Genomic DNA, 21,547 nt, shown 5'->3' with positions numbered 1-21,547 from the left:
CTTTTTATACTTTATTCATATATTCATTCCAGTTTTACTGCATATCTGCTCTCCACAGCACTGTGAATATGGTGCCTGTGTCGTATACTGCATGTTGGTAGAAGCCAAAGTTTAAAGAACCACCTAGATTAAGGCTGCCCCTATTGCCCCTTATCCGTTAGTTAATGAATTAAAGATTTAAAATCCAAGAATTGTGATGCTGCCAGTATTAATGACTTTTGTTTCTTTTATTTTTGTATTTAAAAAAAAAAAAATTCCAAAAAAAAAAAAAAAACAGTATAGAAGTATATAAAGTTAAAAGCCTACTGTTTTCTTCGTCCCAGACCACCATGCCACCACACACACATACACACACAGCTGGATCCAGTTCTCAAAGGAAGCCACTAGTAACAGTTTGGTGTGTATCATTCCAGGTGTTTTCTGTACATGTGCATTTTTACACATGTGGGATAATATTGCTTTGTAATTTTGTTGGATGAGGTTAAAAACTGAATTCCTTTATCATACAACTAACTCATTTTTAAATTTATCATTTAGACAAATCATTAATTCTCTACTTAAGAAAAAAATAAGCAAATTTAGTACACTGTATTCCTAGCTACTGCCTATCCTTTCTATCTTCCCTTTTTTACTGTATAATTTCTTATAATATTTACTTTCTATTCTAGAGCCAATATTCTCTGAGTTGTTTGCCTTAGTTTGTATTTAAATGATTTATTTTATAGCCAGTTATTTTGAATCCTGACTTTCCCATTCTAAAATTTTTATTTTGCCTTATCTCTTAGTTGGCCAGATCAATTATTGAGTACTTTCTGTAAGAGCTCTTACTCTTGAGTCTTTGCATATTTTGGAATATCTTCCCTTGACATTATATGTGAACATAGTCCGTGGTATAAAATCCTTGGTCATAATTTTCTTCCCTCAGAAGCATACAGATTTTGCTTCTTTGTAGTGTGACATATATTCTCTGGACCAGGTGATTTATTCCACTTACACATGACTTTGCAGTAAGAAAGGGAAAGCTGGCTGTTCATTAGATTCTTTCTTTGTCTTCCAGCTCATTAACATCACTATACCATGCCCTGAGGTTGTTATTCTTTTATCGGTCCCCTGGGCTTCTTTTCAAAACTTAATATGCCCTCTCAGTCTTCAGAATTGGGTCTTCCTTTATTTAACAAATATTTGTTTTATTATATAGTTGTTGAGGTTTTTTTACTTATGTGTTGTTCAGGGAAGGAAATGATGTATATTTATTGGCTTTTCCCTTAATTTCCACATCTTTCATTTTCTCTCAGCTAATTCTTCTTTTCTGTTTTGTGTTTGTATGGTTTTCCTCATATTTTCTTTGTGTTACTGACTTTTTTGTTTTATTATTTTTGAGTATATAGAGAAATTTTTTTTTTGTATAATTCTTCTGAACTATGTTTATCTTTATTTCTTAGTCATTAGATACATTGCTATTTCTCAAGAATGAAAAGGAGTATGCATGCGTGTCTGAGTGTGTGCGTGCTTCAAATCTGAGAAGCTGGCTCAGGACTATTTCTCGCTAAACCAGCAGTGCCTTTAGCACTAGTAGTGCATCCTCCCTTAGCCTTTGGTGTCTTCCCTCTGCAAGAATAAGCAGCTGGCCCAGGTGAGAGGTTGGTGAAATTCTTAGTCTGTTCTATATTCATAGGATTTTTGCTTAGTGATTTAATGTGTGTTTATTCTCTACACTAGAGGACTTGGGTCAGTAGCTACGAAATAGATAACTGCTCACTCTTCCGCTGTACCTCATCTCCAGTGGGTTCTCCAGGCTAGGAGTCCAGGTCAGAATTATGGCAGATGGTGTGTACACCTACTCTGGTCTTGTCTGCCACTCTGCAATATGGAACCTGGGCCCCACCCAAATGTTGTCCAGCAGGTCTCCCAGGGTTTGTTCACACCCTTAATCTTCATTGTTTCAGGTGAAAACTCATATTCTGGGCTCCTCACAATCCCCGTATTTACTTCCAAAGATTTCTACACTCTGTTCTATGTCCGGAAAGTATGTTCCTGTTTCAGCATCCTCACTTGATTTGGCCCATACTTTGTGGTTTGAAGTTATCACATATTATTTTAATTTCAGCATAGATCCAAATTTCTTACCAATTTTTCCCCTAGTTCTTGTGGATTTTAGGGAGGAAATAACAATAAAACTCACCATTTCTCTACCGCCTTTTACTGAAGTTTCTTTGGCTAAGGAATATCTGTAGGGTTGCAAGGGAACCACCAAATACTTGGTTTCCAGTTGTAGCTTGAGCGTCCCTGGCAATAGACATTTGAGAAACATGAGCCCCCAATCCATGGGAAAAAAAATTGAGAGAACGACTTAAGAAGTAACAAAAACTGAAATACACATCGAACCCTCTCCAGTCTGTCACCACTGACCGATGGAAAATACTGTCCTAGGCAGTAAGAACTGAGGAGGGGAGGAAAAAGAGTTTCCATATCCAGTGATAAACTCTGAGTAGATCTTTTGGTTGCTGTGGAGCCTTTTCTTAACACTTGCTCCTAGTGGTCCACACCCACACCGCCCCCTGGGGGGCTATAATGACCAGAAAAGCATTATGACAATAGGCCTTTGCCAAGCTCAGTCTCTCCTAGGCCTAGACGCCAAGGTCATTCGCTCTGGTATTTCACAGCCCAGAGCATTAATTGGCAAACTTCTGGGCTTTACTTTTTACAGAGCTTTTAACGGGAGGCCAGGAGAACAGTTGTTTTTATCCCTCTTGGCCCAGTAGCTAATTGGCATCATCGTGCGCTGTAGACTAGAAAATGCTCTATCTTGAGCTTGTAAAGACTCAGGTTTCTCAGTAATTAATAACAGAGAAGACAGGGACATGTGTGTCATTTGAGTTAGCACAGCACTGGAAAACTGTCTTTTGTCCCAAGGATTGCCTTTGCATCAGACTAACTTTTTAGAAATCCACTTTGATGAGATCATGACTTTAATTTTGGTGGGGGAAAGGAAAAGAGAGGAATAAGGGGTTAATTAGCACCAAGACAACACTGGACTAGCTGTTTCCTAGAGTCACTTCCTTGAGTCAACTAAAATGTGCTCTCAGATTTGGTATTGCCCCTTGTCGTCCCTGATTTTCATCCATATTTTTTTCATCAGTACTCGCCCTATGGCATTGTTTTACCCTTCACGACCGAGCTCCTTATTTCCTTCTCCTCCTCAAAAGGCAAGACTAAAGGGAAGAAATACAGTATTTCTCCTCATTGGCCACTGTGGTTGGTAAAAACAGTGAGACTGTTGACTGGGGGGAAAAAAACAGCCTGTTGTAGATCCTCTCATTTGATGTACACAGGCCCTCACTCTCTTCAGCCGTCACTGACGGTATTGGTCATTCGGGTCTGAAGTTCAATGATGCCGCTCTTCTTATGCCTTTCCACCACCTTGAGCTTAGCAGAGAAGGGAAATGATGCGGAAGAAAAGGAGATGAGAAGGGATGCACTGTAGGGGAAACAGGACTGGCTTGGGGACTGCTCAGAAGTAAAGCAGCCATTGCCAAAGCTTCCCAGAGAGTAACCCTGGTCTCCGCTGGCTCCCCAGTCCCACTCCCTCCCCTTCCATCGCTGGTGCTGCCTCCCAGTGAGTGGCACCTGCAGCATTAATGCACAGGGCCCAGAAGGACTTGCTTTGTTCAAGGGCTGCACTCTGCCTCTAAAGCAGCCCTGGATAGGGGTGGGTTGGTGGGGGTGAGGGTGGGAGCTCAACAGCAAACCCTCTACAGAAAGACAAGGCTGTGCTGTATGTAGCTAGGAAGTGAATTCCCTCACTGAGGACATTCTCGCTTGCTGGAGTCTGATTTTAAAGTATCTGCTCAAATACTTCTTGACCAAATAAGCTGTCAGCTAGTCCCTAACACCTGAGCCTAAGAAGAAGATAGAAGATTAGGAATTAATCTACATGTATTAATTGTCCTTTAAAGTAGTTAAAAGGTCACTTTTTAAAATAAGTTTGGGAACTTGACTGAAAATTGTGTGGGGGTTCCAAGGAATTCACAGCTTTCCACCAACTCGCTCACCCGCCCTCTCCCTCCCTCTCTCTAGTCCCACAGATTCCTCTAGCATCTCAAGCAGAACAGTTCCGTATACAGTAGTCCCTTTTTATCTTCAGGAAATATATTCCCAGACCCCCAGTGGATGCCTGAAACCACGGAGAGTACCAAATCCTATCAATACTATGCTTTTTCTTATACATACATGCTTATGATAAGGTTTAATTTATAAATTAGGCCCTGTGAGAGATTTTTTTTCACAGTTTTCATAAAGGTCTATTTCATTATTGGTGGGTAGTTCATTTAACAGTTAAATACATTTATATTTTATTATATATTTAATATAATATTTTATATTAAATGTTAATACATTTAAAAGTTAAATGCATTAAATAACGTATAGGTAACTGCAGCATTGATAACTAGATAGATAACCAATTCAACTAGAAACCAGCCAGCAAGTAACTGTCTAAATACCTAAAATATAGCTCTTGTTCAGATCATCCTCTGTTTTGATCACCCTGGGGGATGTGAGAGATTAAGAATAATAACTAATAATAAAATAGAACAACTATAATAATATACTCTAATGAAAGTTATGTGAATGTGCCATCAGTAAGAAAAATAAGGATTACTTGAACACAAGCACTGCACTACTGTGACAGTCAATCTGATAAGCCAGATGGCTACTAAGTGACTAACAGAGTGGATATGCTGGACAAAAGGATGATTCATATCCTGGGAGAGATGGAGCGGGATGGCACAAGATTTTATCATGCTACTCAGAATGGCACACAATTTAAAACCTATGAATCGTTTATTTCTGGAACTTTCCATTTAATATTTTTAGACCACAGGTAACTGAAACCGTGGAGCTCTGTTATTTTATCACATGGCTTCAGGGTTCTATACTTCCTGTGCATTCAGTGAGAAAGGACTTTGACCACCTAAAAGACAGAGGCTAAAACTAACTGGCTTACTCCTCAGGAAGCAGTGGGTCCATGGTCCCCACCCCCCTCCACCACACGGCAAATGCTAGTTGTCCACATCCAGAGACCCTACAGTGTTGACATCTGGCTTCTTTGTGATGGAGGATGTGTTGGCTGTTGTCATAGTGAAGGGCAGTTAACATAATCTTGGGTGCAGGTTTTGATGAGAGCTGAAGGGAACCCAAAGGGCTAATGACTTTCTGTTTCCACAGAATTGCAGTAGTGGAGTTAGCATCTGCACTTGGCCCTAAGTGCACCCTCTCTTGCTGGCAGTTTTCTCCATGATGGCTCTGTAACATCCCCAGAGATACAGTCTGACACACCTTAGCATCTAGAGATTCTGCTATTGGGCTTCATATACATGGCATCAGTGTTCAGTCTGAATTGATCAGTCACAGAGGAAGGCAAACAAAATAGGCTTAAACACTGTAAGCCCTTCTAGTTCTTAATTATAGACCTCTTGTCTATATTTTCCACTAATTATCTTTATATCATGGTCAACAAAGGACTCACAGTATTGGTTTATTTGAAGAAAATTCCCCCCTCTTTGGGAACTGTTATCACATGTATAGGTGTGTAGTCTGTCCATGGTTGAATGCCAGTGGGTGGTGGAGAAAAGATATTGATGGGTAAAAAACAGATGGCTCTGGTCCTCATTCATCAGAAAGCAACAGCTATTAGCCCCCATATGGTGCCCTCAATCCAGCACTGTCATTGTATCATCTCACTAGTGTAAAGGACCTGCTGGGTTAGACAGTACAACTCCAAGGCTAAGCCTAGGTCTGGAAGGGAGAAGCACTATTTCAGTACTAGCTCCACTTTGATGAGCCAGTGGCTGGATCCCATCACTGTTGCTTGCAGACTTGGTTATCCTACAACCAAGCACAGATCCTCTCTGTTAGAGAACTAGATATCTGGACTAGTAATCCCAAGCATTTTGTTTTTGTTTGGTTGCCGGTCTTACAGAAAGAATTAAAACTAAAAGCTTAATACATAGTGAACACTCTAATATTTGTGAAAGAAAGAGAGAAAAGTAGACTCTGTTTTCCTCCTCTATAAAATGACGAGACAGTGTAGTTGATTTCTAAATCCCTCCCAACCCAAAACCTTGGATTCTCTTGTCTGCCATGAGTGTCTGTTCTCCTCCTGCACCTGGAGATGCGACAACTTGTTTACAGTTCCTCTCCACTGTGTCAGAGGTCTTTCCTCTAAATCAAGCAATATGCTTTAGGATCTGTCGTTTCTATTGCACAACAGATTGTTTGGTGACTGGGGCTTTTGGCCCATTACCTACTGTTCCCTATGGTGAACAGAGGTTCCATCCATAGCTGGGAATAGACACAGAGAAATTATACAGAAGATTTCAAAACATTTTGAGAACAAGGAGGATCAAATTCAATTTGGATGCCAGAAAAATTTGCCAAGAGAGAAGAACAAATCTACATAGCTTATTATATCACTTTAGCCAGTTAAGAAATAGCTTCCGTGTAATGAGACCACTGCAAACATTGGTTAGTGTTCAGTGAAAGATGGAGGAGGGAGCAGTGCACGTAACCTTGCTGAGCCCAGTGCTCAGGGATCCAGTGGAGTAATCTAAGGGGAAGTGGTCTGAGACGTCCCGGGAAAGGCCTGGCCCACCAGTGCATGGGGCCAGCATGTGGATGGCACTACTTCTAAATGGATTTCTTTGTTTCCAGACAACGTCCTGCCCTTGGAGAATGTCTGGCTTCACTGGCAGCTGCCATCCCGGTGGCATTCCTGGAGCCCACTCTTAACCGCTACAATCCACTCTCAGTCTTCAACACCAAGACCCCCAGAGAGAGATCTAGTAAGTATCTTCCCACAGAGGTCCTCAACCCATGTGCTGAGAGGAGGGCAGCCAGGAAGGAAGGCCACACAGGCAGGCAGGAAGCAGCAGCCCTACAGCACTGACAGTTTGCACAGTTTGAGAGAGGCCTGGAGGTCAGAGCCAAGACTGTGTTGCTTGTCTCCTCCATCTTACTGGAAAAATGGGCATGGGCAAGTTCCTCCAAACCCTCCCAACCCAAAACCTCAGATTCTCTTGTCTGCCATGGGTGTCCATTCTCCTTCTGCACCTGGAGATGCGACAACTTGTTTACAGTTCCTCTCCACAGTGTCAACAAAAGGGACACATCTGCACTAATAACCTAATATCGTCTTCAAGTCCAAGGACAGAAGGTGTTTCCAAGGATGATGACCACATGTTTTCCACCATCATGGAAAATCAAGCACAGAAAAGCCCCAGAAGGAATTGAAATCATACAAGAAACAAAATTTAGTCAGGGCATTGGTACGCTAAGCTTGAGGACAGCAGTCAACACACTGTGACCACAAGCCATATCTGCCCCACTGCCTGTCTTTGTAAATGACGTTTTATTGAAATGTGGTCACGCCCACTCGTTTACATGTTGTCTATGGCTGCTTTAGCATTTTATTGGGGAGGTATGTTGGTACTTTTTGTCTGTCTTTCATTGTTCTTAGCTGAAACCCTCCTGTAGAAAAGAGAGATTAACAAGAGAAAAATAAGACTATTTTAATGACATACATATGTGTGCATACAGGAGCCCACAGAGATATGAGACTCAAAAGGTAGACAGAGGACTGAGCCTCATCTACCATCTTGAACTAAGGAAAGGAATAGAGGTATGGGGCTTCACCAGGAAGGAGGCAATTCACAGGAAGGTGAGAAGAAGAAATGTTTGTAAACAAAGGTTGCCCAGCCATGAAGATATTTCTCAGATGAAAAAGCTTAGTAATAGCTCTCTTCCTGGTAGGCTCCCTTTCTCATGCAAATTTCCTTTATAAATGTAGATTTCCCTTACAAAAGGGTAATTTCTCTTTTTTCTGAGCTTCACCTTGTGCACTTTCTTAAAAATAATCAGCTCAAAATAATCCTTATGCCAAAAAGGCATATTTTGGAGTGGCACATTCTGCTACTTTTCCGCTACAGGGGCAGAGCTGAGCAGTGGCAGCAAAGACTCTCTGGCCTGCAGTGCCTAAAATATTTCATCTCTGGCCCTTAACAGAAAAGATTTTCTGCTCCCTGTTCTAGAACGACTTGGAACTGGAATCTAAGGCAGGTTGTAAACCTGCTTTTGGAGGGTGGAAGGGAGAATCCTCTTAGCTAGATGAATCGTGATCCTGCCAAATGGCAATATAATAGACAAGCTTCGAGCATGAAACTCGAAACAAGTGTGGACTTCAGCTACAATGATTTGATATAACATGAAGCAAAAATTACCACACCGTGGCCTAATCAATATTAAGAAAAAAAAAAAAGTGCTAAACTGTTTTAAACCAAAACCAAAACCATCCTATTCAGGACCAATATTTCCTTAAAATATTGATATATCGTACCAGTAGGTGACTGGATTGCATAGCAATTCCATTTCCTTCAAGCCCCTTTTCAAACTGTCATGAGATCCTAAAGGAGAGAATTCTAAGAGTAAGAGTTCATGCTACACTTCTCTTTGTCATCATGCTTTCTATCTAAGAATGTAAAGTGCTAAGCCATGGCAGCTTTATTCCCATTTTCTTTCGTTACTTCTGATAAAAGAAGCATGTTGCCCCCAGAAGTGGTCACCAGGATAATTTAGACACATTTGCTTCATAAAATTCTTTTCCTGAGCTAGAATTCTAGTGGAGACTAGTGTTCTCAGAGCTACTTAAGAGACTTAACACTGCTGAGATGCTTCCCAAAGTCAAACATGCAATCTCTAAGTTAATTCCCCAACCCTCTCAGCCTCATGTCACCCTTTCTCCCCTTTCTTGGCCTAGCAAAAATATATTTCCGATGTTGTTTTTTTCCACCCTTCCATGATTCCAAATGAGTCACATCTTGAAGCTGAGTTGGAGCTGAGCAACAGAGCAGACTTTGGTAACACTGAGAAAGTGCTGTGACACCTAAGGCAAATGTCAGCCCAAGTGTTGCTCCCTAAGTCCGAAGGGACATGGGTCCAGTCATAACAGTGCTTGATATTTATATATGCATTCTCACAGAGGTACAGCAGTAGCCAAAATGAGAAGGTGACAAAGGCAGATGGAAGAAACCCGGAGATTGTCTTTGGGAGGGACAGGAATGACAACCTCATCGTTCTCCTCCTTCTCAAGGGCTATTTGAAAAAATGTTCCTTCTTATTTTACATAGCTTGACACTGATTTAATAAGACATGTTCATAAATAAAAAATAAGTATCCATCGTTGCATATTCTACAAGGAAGAAAGACAAAGTTGTGATTAGAGATGACACAGTTCTTCACCCATCAGTGACACACTGTGGGACTCAGTGGCCATGTCCTCTGAGCCCATGTTTTTTTCATCATTCAATTAATCAACAAAGAGTGAATGTTGGTCATGTATATGGCTCTTGAAAAGTAAAGTGTACATGAATATGTATTCTGGGATAACCAGGTTTGCCTGGAGCCAGAGAATGACTGATGACTTAACAGACTCTAAGAAGGTAGACTTCATTCATTATACAAAGTGGAAGGCCTAAGGGATCAAGGAGGGGCAGGGATATATAGAGCGACAAATGATGTGAGTCTTTGGTTTGGAAATAAAATATAAATTGGTTTATCAAGACGTCAGTCAGTTGGACATCTCTATTAATTGGCAGTTGGTATTTTGCCAGCAGAGTTACTCACATCAATAACTCTTCTGTAAGATCGTGGAGCATTTTATGACTCATCCAAAAATTAACATATGTCTAGGAAAGATTTAACATTGTTATATGCCAGTCAAAACTAGATACAATGTTTGGTTATGCATGATAATGGTCTATTAATCAGAATATTAGGTTAGCCAGCACATCCTAGTCATCAGCCAGTTTATTTCCATACCATTACTGGAATAATCAACCAGGGAGAAAGGAGGTCCAGCTTCCAGGTAAGCTGTCTGCCTTTACTGCGAAGGGGTGGTGCTCTCTGATGCCGTCTTCTTGAGAGGAGAGCTACTTACTCCATGAAGAGAATACAACTTTAGAATCTAACAGTGGTTCTCAAACTTGCATACATCAGAATCACTCAGAAGTCTTGTTAGAATAAAGATTGCTGAGTCCTGCCCCTGAAGTTTCTAATTCAGTAAGTCAGATTCAGAGGATCTTAACAAGTTTCCAGGTAATTCTGCCACTACTGGTAGGAGGACTTCACATTGATGATCTGAAGGTGAAAGGATAATGTATTCTAATGATCCCACCGACAGTCTTGTGTCTGATTTCATTAAGACCCAACTGAAGCTGTTTTTCAGGTAGATAGCTCAGCAGCATTCATTCTGTGGATTTATTCTGTGGCATTTGACGTATAAAACACCATCTGAATCACAAATGTTTCTTCCACTCGAGGACCCATTATATATAAATAACTTCTAAAGGTCATTATAATGACTCCAGTGCAGCAACCTCAAGCAACTGTTTTCTTAGGAAGGGAAAAAAGAAAGTGTCCGTGATGATGTGTTGACTATGTGACATTTGAAAAACACACACACACACACACACACCACCTCTCCCTCCCCCCGAGCATTCTCATAGTTTTATAGCCGATAATTGTAAACTTCAAATTTGTCCATGGTGGTTGGCATTGTTCTGTGTGCAGAACAATAAAGGTAGAAAGTTTGAGCTTTCTGTCTTTACCTATTTGTTCTGACACTGTTTGTGTAAAATTATTCTGTTTGTAACAGTCTCCCCAGGCCCCCAACTGTTGTTGCTCTGCTGCAGGTACAGGCCAGACTTGTTCTCTGCAAATGAGCAGCATTGGCAGTGGGTTGTGTCTGACTCGTGTGATTCCTTTCCACTATAAATCATGGAAGTTCAATATTCTTTGGCTTTTGTGCTACGAATCCTTTTGAATTGTCTGGATTTTGAAGGCCATCGATCTACTCCTGACTTCCGTGGAAGAAAGATCTTTAGCCTTGTACTCACCAAGAGGCCATAGTGATGACGACAAAGTCATCACTGGGGAAAGGGTGTTGAGACCTCACGGTCCTGCTCCATAGTGGGGAGCCCCTCTGGATCCATGGCTTTGCAACATGCCATCCATTGGAAACCACTTATCTCAACTACAGATTTATCGTCTCCAAGGTAGCCAGGAATATTCTGTATCTCTGCTCCAGGCAGTACGGTCATGAGGGAAATCAAGACAGTCCCTTTCAACTGGCCAATATTTCTAATGGCCAAAGTATTTGCTGTGGCCTCTGGTTAATTAACCCTTCAATTCCTGTGGACTTAAAATCTGGAGGAGACTTTAAGCCAGCAGTAACCCCAATGGCAAAGGTTCTGAAGGTATAACTCACTGCACTAAACATAAAATTTTATTTGAGGTCTTCTGCTTTACTTTTTGAAATTCATAAGACCTTTACATTTTACTTTTAGTATCAAAAATAATTTCCTCTAATCTTCTAGTGGAACTGATGTTTTGGGAAAACACTCCACATTTTCCTGGGGCTGTGGTGCCTGTGGCTTTGGCCCCAGTGTGAGAAGTTTGGCCTTTGGGTAGAGTCTGGTTATGATCTGCCTCTTGGACCCAGGTGGACTCTGGGGGTGGGGGTGGGGGGCAGTGAGACAAATGGATGCAGTTCAGAACTTTGGACTTGTGCTTCTTTCTTAGCCAGCCCACGTCTCTTTGCTCAGAGCCCTTGTTATCCTCTCACCTATCAGAAACCTAAGGATGCTTCTGGTCTCTCCTCTTGGCTTGAAAGAAAGAGTGCCCTTTACCTTAAGAAGAACAGGACAGCTAGTCTTCTTCTGTTTGCTATTCTTGTATCTGACGACCTTTAATGTTGAACTCCATCCGTTGGCACTTCATCCTGTCCTTGTTCAGTGAAGTGACCCCAGTCATTCAGTGTGAGGAAAAGACAGGGCTAACACACTGCACATAAGCCCACAAAAACAAAAAGGCTTAAGTGACTGTCAGGAAGTCTTGGCACAGGTCACCTCAGGTCATCAATAACTTCTGTTGTAAATGTAGAAGTCAATGCATGCGCAATGTGTTTTTTTCTCCCAAATTTCAACTGGATGTCAAGTATTGTCGTTTCTCGTCCAACTGAAAGAATATGTGATGAGAGAGATTTCTTTTTCATTTTCTAAATGGTACAGATATGATCCAGGTGATTGAACCACGAGTTGGCAACTAAACACCGATTTAGTCACTATTTGCTCCTAGTACTGCCTTTCCTGCACAGCACACACTCAGGCCAAGAAGGAGAAGCCCAGAGGCTGGCTTTATCACAGAGAAGTCCTACAAAACGTCCCTCAGCTCTGTCTGTTATGTTCCTTTAACCTTATGTTTAAGTGTTTCAAACCGAGTATGACATCTGGAAGGAGAACCCAGCCTCTGGAAGCTACAGTCTTTATGCAGACAGCTGAAGACAGAAGCTCCTCCACATCCAGTGCTCATTGATGTGAGACTCTGGGGTGGAAACTTACGTCTAAAGACCAAAGGGAGAGTGGTACAGGGTAAGAAGGTTGCACCATTTGTGCTTTTGAATTACTGTCCCTTTATTCTTTCTATCCCCTCTCGGTCAGTTCTGGGGATGCCCGACACAGTAGAAGAGATGTGTCCTGACATCCCCCAGCTAGAAGGCCTGATGAAGGAAATCAACGACCTGGCTGAGTCAGGGGCCCGGTATACCGAGATGCCCCACGTCATCGAGGTGATCTTGCCTATGCTCTGCAACTACCTGTCCTACTGGTGGGAGCGAGGGCCTGAGCACCTGCCCCCCAGCACAGGGCCCTGGTGCACCAAGGTCACCTCTGAACACCTCAGCGTCATCCTGGGCAACATTCTGAAAATCATCAACAACAACCTGGGCATCGACGAGGCCTCCTGGATGAAGCGCATTGCAGGTACCACAAATGCCTTTTGTCCCCAGCCCCTGGCTCAGGGACCAAGATGCCTAGATTCTCTTTTCATCTCTTAGTCTGTCTTTAAACTATTTCCCCCTACCGTTCTTCGTTACTTACCAGTAAAAAGAATTGACTCAGTCCCCTGTAGAGCTTCTTGGAGTAAACATTCCTGCCCCACTCCCCCAACTAATGCAGACCCCTCCAACCTCCAGAAAGCCCTTCTTGATAAATGCTCTCTACCTGACTCAGATGATCATTGCTTTATTTGCTTTCGGTACTTAAGAATCCCATTTGCTCTTACAGTACTAAATGTCCCTGTTTTCTTGGTAAGTGATCCTGTGTGTTCTCCACATGTATAAAACCCACTGTCATCCGGGCTGTACTGTAAGTTCCTAACATTCACATTTCACTTTATGCCTTCTTAAACACTTTCTAATTTAGGTTCACAGTAGTATCACTTTGTTTTTGTTTTTTTGTGGGGAAAGTTTATTCCTCTGGAACTCTTTGCTTGCAGTAGGCTCTTAATGAATGTTGTTAGTTGATTTTCTGTTCCTGAAGCAACCTCAAAAAGGAAAGTCTTAGAAAATAAATAACTATACTTTCCACAGTTAGGAAACCATAAATATTTAGTGTCCTCTGTATCAAAGCAGAGCCTGAGGAGATAGTGTCTAAGGCGTAGTCATTGCATCTGATGGACCTACGGCTTAGACTAGAGGACTCTACCATAATAGCTTCACCAATATAATTTCCTGGACCATGCATGACACACAGTGGCTGAGTCAGAGGGAGCTATCAGCCGAACTCTAGGTATTTCCCTTCCTAGATAATGAGTAGAGTTCTTCTGCAAGACCAAGGAAGGAAAGTTTCTTCTTCCTTTCTCAAAAATGTACTGAGATCAAAATTGTAAATATTTTGGGTGCAATGGCTGCTACATAGTGTAGATAGGCCCCTGTGGACATGAATAAATAGTTACTATTCCTTTCTTATCCATTAGCCTGAGAATATTGTTAACCCCAAGGCAAATTTGTTGAGGGGTTCTAATATGTAAATGTGGATTAAGGTGCAGAGAGGAAAGACGTCATAGCACCAGGGGCACTGATGGGAATTGAACTTGGCCTTTTATTCACCTTTTATGGGTGATTCCAGATCTCAGGCCACTTAACTCCTGGTGCCTAAACAAAGTTGATTTTAAATAGCAACCCCAAATCACCCACATCTGGAATAGCCATTCTGGTTACAGATCAAAAGCAGAAATGCTTTCGTGAGGATTGGAGTGTGAAATGCAAGCCATCGTGGCACTAAGTTTCAAATTTTTGGTTAATATATCTTAGCAGAGAGCTCCTTTCACCTTCTCTTTCTAAAACAGTCATTCTATGAAAATAAAAAAGGCAAAGCGAGATTATTTTTTTTAAGTACTAGAATGTAGGCTGTTGGGGGCTGAGAACTGTGGTTGGGTTAATGTATTTTTAACAACAGATTTTCCAGAAAGCATAGCATCGAGTGCCTACTCTTGACTCAGCACAGTGCTGGTTATCGTGAGCAAAAGGCTTCCTTCAATGAGTTTATAATCTAGCCAGTGAGCCAATGCCAACGTGAACATAATCTAACGTGATACAAGGTAGTCATTACAAAGAGCTAAAAGGTATGGCAAATGCCGTGCATGCATGAGGATTTCAGGGGTGTCGGGGGGCTCCCCGTGGCCCAGAGTTGCAGAATGGGAATTGCGGACCTTCTTCTGTAGCTCCACACCACCTCCCCCCCCCCACACACACACACAACAACTGGGCTTCATGAGAGGGAAGTGCTAAGTGGGAGATGAAGGAAGAGGACAAGGGGCAGGTGCCATGAGTGCTGGATTTTCACAGCCTCGCCTTTCAGTATCACTTCTTGCCTTTTATCAATTGGCGTAACATGTGAAATGAGGGAGAGGCCCTTTGTTTGCAAACACAGTGTATGCTCAGCCAATCATCAGCAAAGCCAGGCCTGACCTGCTGAGAAGCCACTTCATCCCAACTCTGGAGAAGCTAAAGAAAAAGGCCGTCAAGACTGTGCAGGAAGAGGAGCAGCTGAAAGCCGACAGCAAAGGGGACACTCAGGAGGCAGAGCTCCTCATCCTGGACGAGTTCGCAGTCCTCTGCAGAGACCTCTACGCCTTCTACCCCATGCTGATCCGCTACGTGGACAACAGCAGGTGCGGGGGACCTGGAGGAGCCTGTCCATAGGGTGGAAAGATGTTATGGGTTATGTTACAGATGAGAGAGGGGCGTGACAACTGCCCCCTCCCTCCAGTAATCCCTAGTGAGGAACCTCTGGGTAGTGTTTTCCTTGACCAACGATTTGTCCACCCCTATCATGGCCACCCCTTCCATCCTCAGAGGCTACTGTAGATGAGAGGGAGTTGATCGAATAACCGCAGCAACAACCCACCTCTGCCCTTCAGCTGTTCTGTCACATATTCATTCAACAGATATTACTGTGTCAGGTGCTATTCTAGACCTTGGAGAACAGGCACGAACAAAACAGGCAGAGATATCTGGGCTAGGGAGCTTTTGTTCTGGCACGGGAGTGGGGCACACAGATGATAAACAAAATAAATACTTATGTAATTCATTTACTTACTTATATACTTACGTATTTACTTATACGCTTAAAAAAGTATATCGTACAAAGCAGGGAAAGGGAAATTAGGGCTGCCAGGGTGGAGTAGAGTCGCAGTTATAAACGGAATGGTACCGAGAAAGCAATGCTTGAGCAAAGACCTGAGACAGTAAGGTCGGGAACCCTGCCAGTCAGGGGAAGGGTGTCTGGGAAGAGGGAACGTCTGGTACAAGCCTTGAGGAAGGAGCATGTGTGGAACGTTAAGGGCGTCACAAGGAGGCCAGTGTAGCTGGGGAAGGTGGGGAGAGCAGCAGATGTCAGAGAGGCAATGTGGGGCCACGAGTATAGGGCCCCGGAGACCTCTGTGAAGACTCTGGCTTTAACTCTGAGTGAGATGAGAAGTTGGTGGCGGTTTTGAGCTAATCTTTGATGTGATCTGAGTCATTCTCTGAACACAGTGGCAAATAAGGAGGTGAGGAGACTGGTTGGGAGACTCCCAGTGATCCAGCCAGGAGCTGACAGTGATCCATGGAGACAGAGAAGACTAGTGGTTGCCAGGGCCTGGGGGACAGGGGGAACAGCTGCTTAACGGGACTGGGGTTTCCTTTGTGGGTCCTGAAAATGTTCTAGAAATCGATAGTGATAGTGTTTGCCCAACATTGTGAATGTACCAAATGTCAGTAGTAATGGCAAATTTTATATGCATTTTACCGCAATTAAAAAGAAAAAGAGTTGATGATGGCTGGGGTCAGGGCAATAACACTGAATGTTGACAGAAGATGTCAGATGCTAGGTCTGTTTTGAAGGTAGAGCCCTTGGGACTTCCAGATTGGGAGTCCGAGAGAAAAGAGGAGCATCAAGTCAAAGATGATTCTGGGAAAATGGAAAGATGGAATTTTCATCATCCAAGTCAGGAAAGATTGTGGGTACAGAAGTTTTTTCAGGGAGGATCAGGATGTCATTTATGGACATGTTAAATTTGAGTTGCCTAATCAGAATAGAAATGTTGAGCAGGCAGTTGAATATGAGTCCAGAGGTCAGGAGATCGGCCTGGTGTAGACATAGGAATTTAGGAGTCAATAACATATCAATAAAAATCCATGAGATTGGATGAGATAAATAAAGGATTGAGGGGGAGAGAGAGGAGTTCCAAAGACTGAGCCTTTGTACTTTCCAACATTAAAAGGTCAGGTGGAAGAGGAGGAACCGGTGACTGGGACTTGGAGCCACCAGTGAGACAGGAAACCAGCAGAAGGTCGTGTCCTGGGTGTCAGCTCCACAAAGGTTTCCAATAGGAAAGGATGATGAATGAAGGTTATTAGTGACCTTGACAAGAGCAGTGTTGGTGGAGCAGTGGAGATGAACACCTCTTTAGAGCGGGCTAGAAAAGAATGGGAGCAAAGGACTTGGAGAAAGCAATGCAGACAACTTGTTCAAGGAGTTTCATTATAATGGGGAACAGAGAAATGGGTGCTAGCTGGAGACAGAAGTAGGATCAAGAGAAGAGTTTTTAAGATGGGAGCCTTGTCAGTGTGTTTCTCTGTGAATGGAGATGACCCAGTAGAAAAGAGAGCTGATCATTTAAGAGTAAGAGAATTTCTAAAGCAACATCCTCACACAGGTAAATGATCAACCTCAGGTGATTTATCCACAGCAGCAGTCAGGAAGGCAAGGAATGGGTGCTGATGCTGGTAGCTTTGCACATACATAGCTATACCATATCCAACATATGTAACATACACCTATATCCATATGTATGGGTGGACAGGAAAGTTTAATTTTAAAATACCCCATTGTAGATATTGAAAGCATCCAGGAATATTTGGGGAAACATTGCTAACATTTTGAGCGGTATGCCGTTCTGTCGTGGGCAGGGAATAGGTCCAGATATGCCCATTTTAGCATTTATTTTACAAGGTCAATCATACTTACTATTTAAAATAATTTATTTAAGGTTATTTATATTTAGCATTTCAAAATAAACACCTTACACATACTATATGCGTGTGCGTGTGTGTGTATATATGTATACACACACATAATTCTTTTGTCTATGGGAAGTTTGATTCACTTTCCAAAAGAAATCCTGTTTCGAGAGTCATCATTTTAGTCATTTCCGGTAACATAATTATATTAACAGTTTAGAGAAAGAATTTGTCAGAGTTTGAGGTGAAAACAAAAGTGAAAGTAGAGTAAGGTTGCTCCGAGAATAGCTCTTTAATGGCATTTGTCACTATTGACGATCAAGACTCGAGATAGAGTATGTTCTGCCTTCACAGTGTTTGACAGTTGCTAAAAATGGCAATGTCAGAGAGTCTTTGAGGTCATCATTAATTCATTCATCCCCTCTTTTCAACCCGTTCTTCCCGGAACACCAGGGAGCATTATGACCATCTGAGCCTTCCTTAGAAATGCTTGCTTCCTGTGTGTGTGCCTTTACCATCTTCAAGTCCTTTCTTCACTCAAAAGAATTAGCTGGCTTGGAATTGAGATTGTGGAATTGGCTGGAATATTAGAGGTTATTTCACCTTTCCTCTAACTGGATGAATAAATAGCCTCTTCCTCTTTTCTAGCAGTGCATTTCCTACCTCTGATTATCCACCACAGTTCTGGATGACAGGCACAGCCTTTCTGTGCATGCAACTCCCATTCTAGATTCAGACAATTTGAACCATTTTGAGCTCACATCTGTAACTCCTACCATCAGCTCTGATTTTGCTCTATAGAGCCACATAAAACTACTCCAGTCTCTTGTGGCAGCCCTTTAAATATCGAAGGGCACCATCTGATCCTGTCCTTCCGGTTCTTTCTCATCATATTAAACCTTTGTACTGCCTTCAGCCATCACAAGAGTGTTTCAGGTTTCTTCATCATCTAGAACATTCTTCTGAAGAGTAGCTTCCATCGGTCAGTGTTCAGCCTGAAGCTGACCCAGAATGGACAGGAACTCCAGTGTGTTTTGGTCAGAGCAGGGAAATCAGCTCTCCGTGTCCTCATGCCGGGAGATGTAAGTTAACATAGGTTCAAAAAATCTCTACAAAAAGCAATGGCTTCTCAGCCTCCTATCCGGAAATCAGAAACACTCAGAACATCGAAATGAACAACTTTAGAGAGTGTGATTTTGGGTGAAAACCCATCTCTCAACCTCTTGAAAGGAATTAGAGTAACTCTTATTTGGTGACCACCTCTCGCTGTGTCCTCCGCTAGACACTTAGGAACAAGGCTGATGGAAGCTCTTACCTCTAAATCAGACAACTTGATTGTGAACATAGGAGACTGGCTTTACTTTCTTTCAGAAGCTAACTTGTCTTTTTTTAAACGGAAGTCTAATTCTCTTTACTCTTGCCATCATCCAAGATTTTATTATTGTGCTTCTTTTCTTTGTTAGTATGCTCAGTAATTCCATCCACTTGGGTTGCTTTACCATCACCCCACTGATCATCATTACCTCTAAACCCAACCTTCTCCCCACTTACAGCCTAGCATTTTCTAACTGCCTTCTGGCAGCATGCAGTGCAGATGATAAAAGAGACCCACAAATCAGTTAAGTGCCTCCAAAAGGATCAAGTGTCTGAATATTGAGAGAGATCATGAGTTCTACGGAAGACCGGGAGCCTGGAGGAGGTTACATTATTTTGGGGTAAAAGGCTATGGGCAAATAAGATAGGTGAGGTCAAGATCTTCTAGTCTCCTGAAAATACCATCTTAATCTAGCTTGAGAGAGGAGCAGAGAGTGTGTACCTGGGGGCGGACATTTAATGAAGTAGTCTTCATACACACTCACCACTCTGAACGTGAAGAAAGGACTTCACCAGAGATAAGGAGTAAAGGTTTTCCTCTTAGAAGGAGAAGAATGATAAAAACAAAATTCGTTCAGCTGAAAATGTGGCTGTACTTTTCCTTGGGAGGATATGATAGGATATGAAGCTCACCTCTTCCCACATAGTGCAAACCTATGAAGCTCATTAAACCAAAACACTGAAGAATGAGCAGCTGGCAGTTCTGATAAAACTTGACACTTGACCCTGAAAAAGTACTCCTGAAAAATCAATATGGAAGAAATCAAAAAGAATTACCAATCTCAAACCTCAAATTTAGACTGCATTTGGCATCTAGTAATGCATACCTGAAATCAGTGGCTTAAACATATTGAAAGTTAAATCTCACACGTAAAAGAAGTCTAAAGATTTCTGGTCCAGGACTAGTTGCTCCTAATTAGAGACCCTCACTCCTGAGGCTGAAACTCAGAGTAGTAAGGAATTCCGGAGATGAAGGAGGGGTCCAAAAGTGGTCTTGACCTCACGACTGTTGACCTTTCTTCCTTAGCCATTCCATGAATGGGCAGAAGGTACAGCCTGCTCAGGGCAATTCAGTCTGATATTCCAGGGCTTAGGGAACTGGCTTTTGATTGCTATTACCCTGTATGCATCAAAGGACATTGGGTTTTTCAGACCATCCATGAGAGCCAGAGTTTTCTTTAACTTAAGAAAGACAATAGACAATTTAATTGCTACAGTGTCACTCTATGCAGATATTTGAAAATGCCAACTCACCCAGCCCTTGTAAAATATAATTGAATTCAAGTATGTAAGATTCTGAGGGGGAAAATAACTTTTAGAAATTGACTGAATTCTACTGCAGTTTAGCCTTCTTGCTGCCACTGGGAAATTTCTAAACCTAGCCTAGCTTTAAAAAAATTAAAAAAAAAAAGTAATGCCCATTTATAGGGCATTTCCAAACCATTTCAGAGGGCATAGGAGATGTTTGGTCTCTGCCCATGCATGTCAATTAACAGGGAAAAACATATTGTCTTATAAATGTCATTCTTAAAACCAGCTTTGAAAAGAAACGTGTAGAGTGCTCAGCATGTCAGAGGCCTGTCAGTGACAAAATCTGATGTCATAGTAACCAAAACTTTGTTAGTTTATGTATTAAAGGACACATGTCCCAAAATTTAGAGTGAAAACCTTAATTGCTTTATCAGTTTAAAGAAGAAGAAACCTACCTTTGACAATTTTGAAATGTTGATTTCTGACATCTGTTTGCTAAGATAATCCTGAATCCTTTGGTAAAACAGAAATGATTATTGTATTGTAGGTCTTTCAGAAATATCTGCAACAATTACATGCCTATATCTAAGCACAGAGTGTATTGATCTTCCATCTCTCTGATGATAGCCTTCTTATAGGGATACAGTTTTATCTGGATAAATATGTGCGTCCAGTGTCCAATGAATGCGTCTATTTTAATTATTACTGAATTTCATATGCATATTCATCTACTTTTCAACTCAGATCTAACTGGCTCAAAAGCCCTGATGCTGATTCTGACCAGCTCTTCCGTATGGTGGCAGAAGTCTTCATCCTGTGGTGTAAATCTCACGTAAGGACACAAGCGGTCCCCGGATGTAGAGAGGGCTGTGAAAGGTACAGACCTTGGAAAACTGTCTTGTAATTTTTGCTTTTTCATTTCCTCCCCACTTAGAACTTCAAGAGGGAAGAGCAAAATTTCGTGATTCAGAATGAAATTAATAATTTGGCATTTTTAACTGGAGACAGCAAAAGCAAGATGTCAAAAGTAAGTCCTGAGAAATCAATTCCAAAGACTCTTCAACCTTCACCTAAGCTGTGTGTCTTGGATGTATGAAAGGATTAGCTCTGTACTGCATTTAGGTCAAACCACCAAAACCAACAGTGTCTACTATTGTTTCTTTGAGAATGAGCTGGAAGAAACTGCTCTCAAATAAGCATGGTCATCACATTTTATGAATAAATAGCTGCTCGTATGTCAAAAAGTTTATGTTTCAAGACTCGCCTAAGGCATTCGAGAGGTCATCAAAACAAAGGTTGCTGTCAGTAGTTTTAAAATAGAACTACTTTCCATGTAGTAAAGCTATAAAAATATACGTGCCTAGAGTCACCTTTTGATTAGCTAAGAGGAAATGACCATGCTTTGAAGAGTTTGTTAGCACATTCTCACAGTATACTTGTTTTCCTTCTATCTGGAACATTTCAGTAGGTGCTTTATTTCAGCTGCACCATCCTCTTAATGCCTTCTGTTTATTTTCCATGTGAGCT

The 21,547-nt window shown here is 41.9% G+C and overlaps 1 protein-coding gene across 1 annotated transcript in view; it reads left to right on the top strand.

The window, feature by feature from the left end:
- Positions 1-21,547, top strand: part of RYR3 (ryanodine receptor 3) — a 346,270-nt gene that overhangs the window by 271,150 nt on the left and 53,573 nt on the right. Inside the window, exons 64-68 of the mRNA XM_023527702.1 lie at positions 6,712-6,842; positions 12,552-12,872; positions 14,823-15,063; positions 20,765-20,852; positions 20,955-21,047. Coding sequence (XP_023383470.1) covers positions 6,712-6,842; positions 12,552-12,872; positions 14,823-15,063; positions 20,765-20,852; positions 20,955-21,047 — 874 coding nt within the window. The remainder of the gene's footprint in view (positions 1-6,711; positions 6,843-12,551; positions 12,873-14,822; positions 15,064-20,764; positions 20,853-20,954; positions 21,048-21,547) is intronic.

The sequence above is a fragment of the Pteropus vampyrus genome, unplaced genomic scaffold, assembly GCF_000151845.1.
Source record: "Pteropus vampyrus isolate Shadow unplaced genomic scaffold, Pvam_2.0 Scaffold19, whole genome shotgun sequence".
Lineage (NCBI taxonomy): Eukaryota > Metazoa > Chordata > Mammalia > Chiroptera > Pteropodidae > Pteropus > Pteropus vampyrus.
The sequence above is the reverse complement of the archived record's forward strand: the minus strand, read 5'-3'. Positions and strand labels throughout refer to the sequence as shown.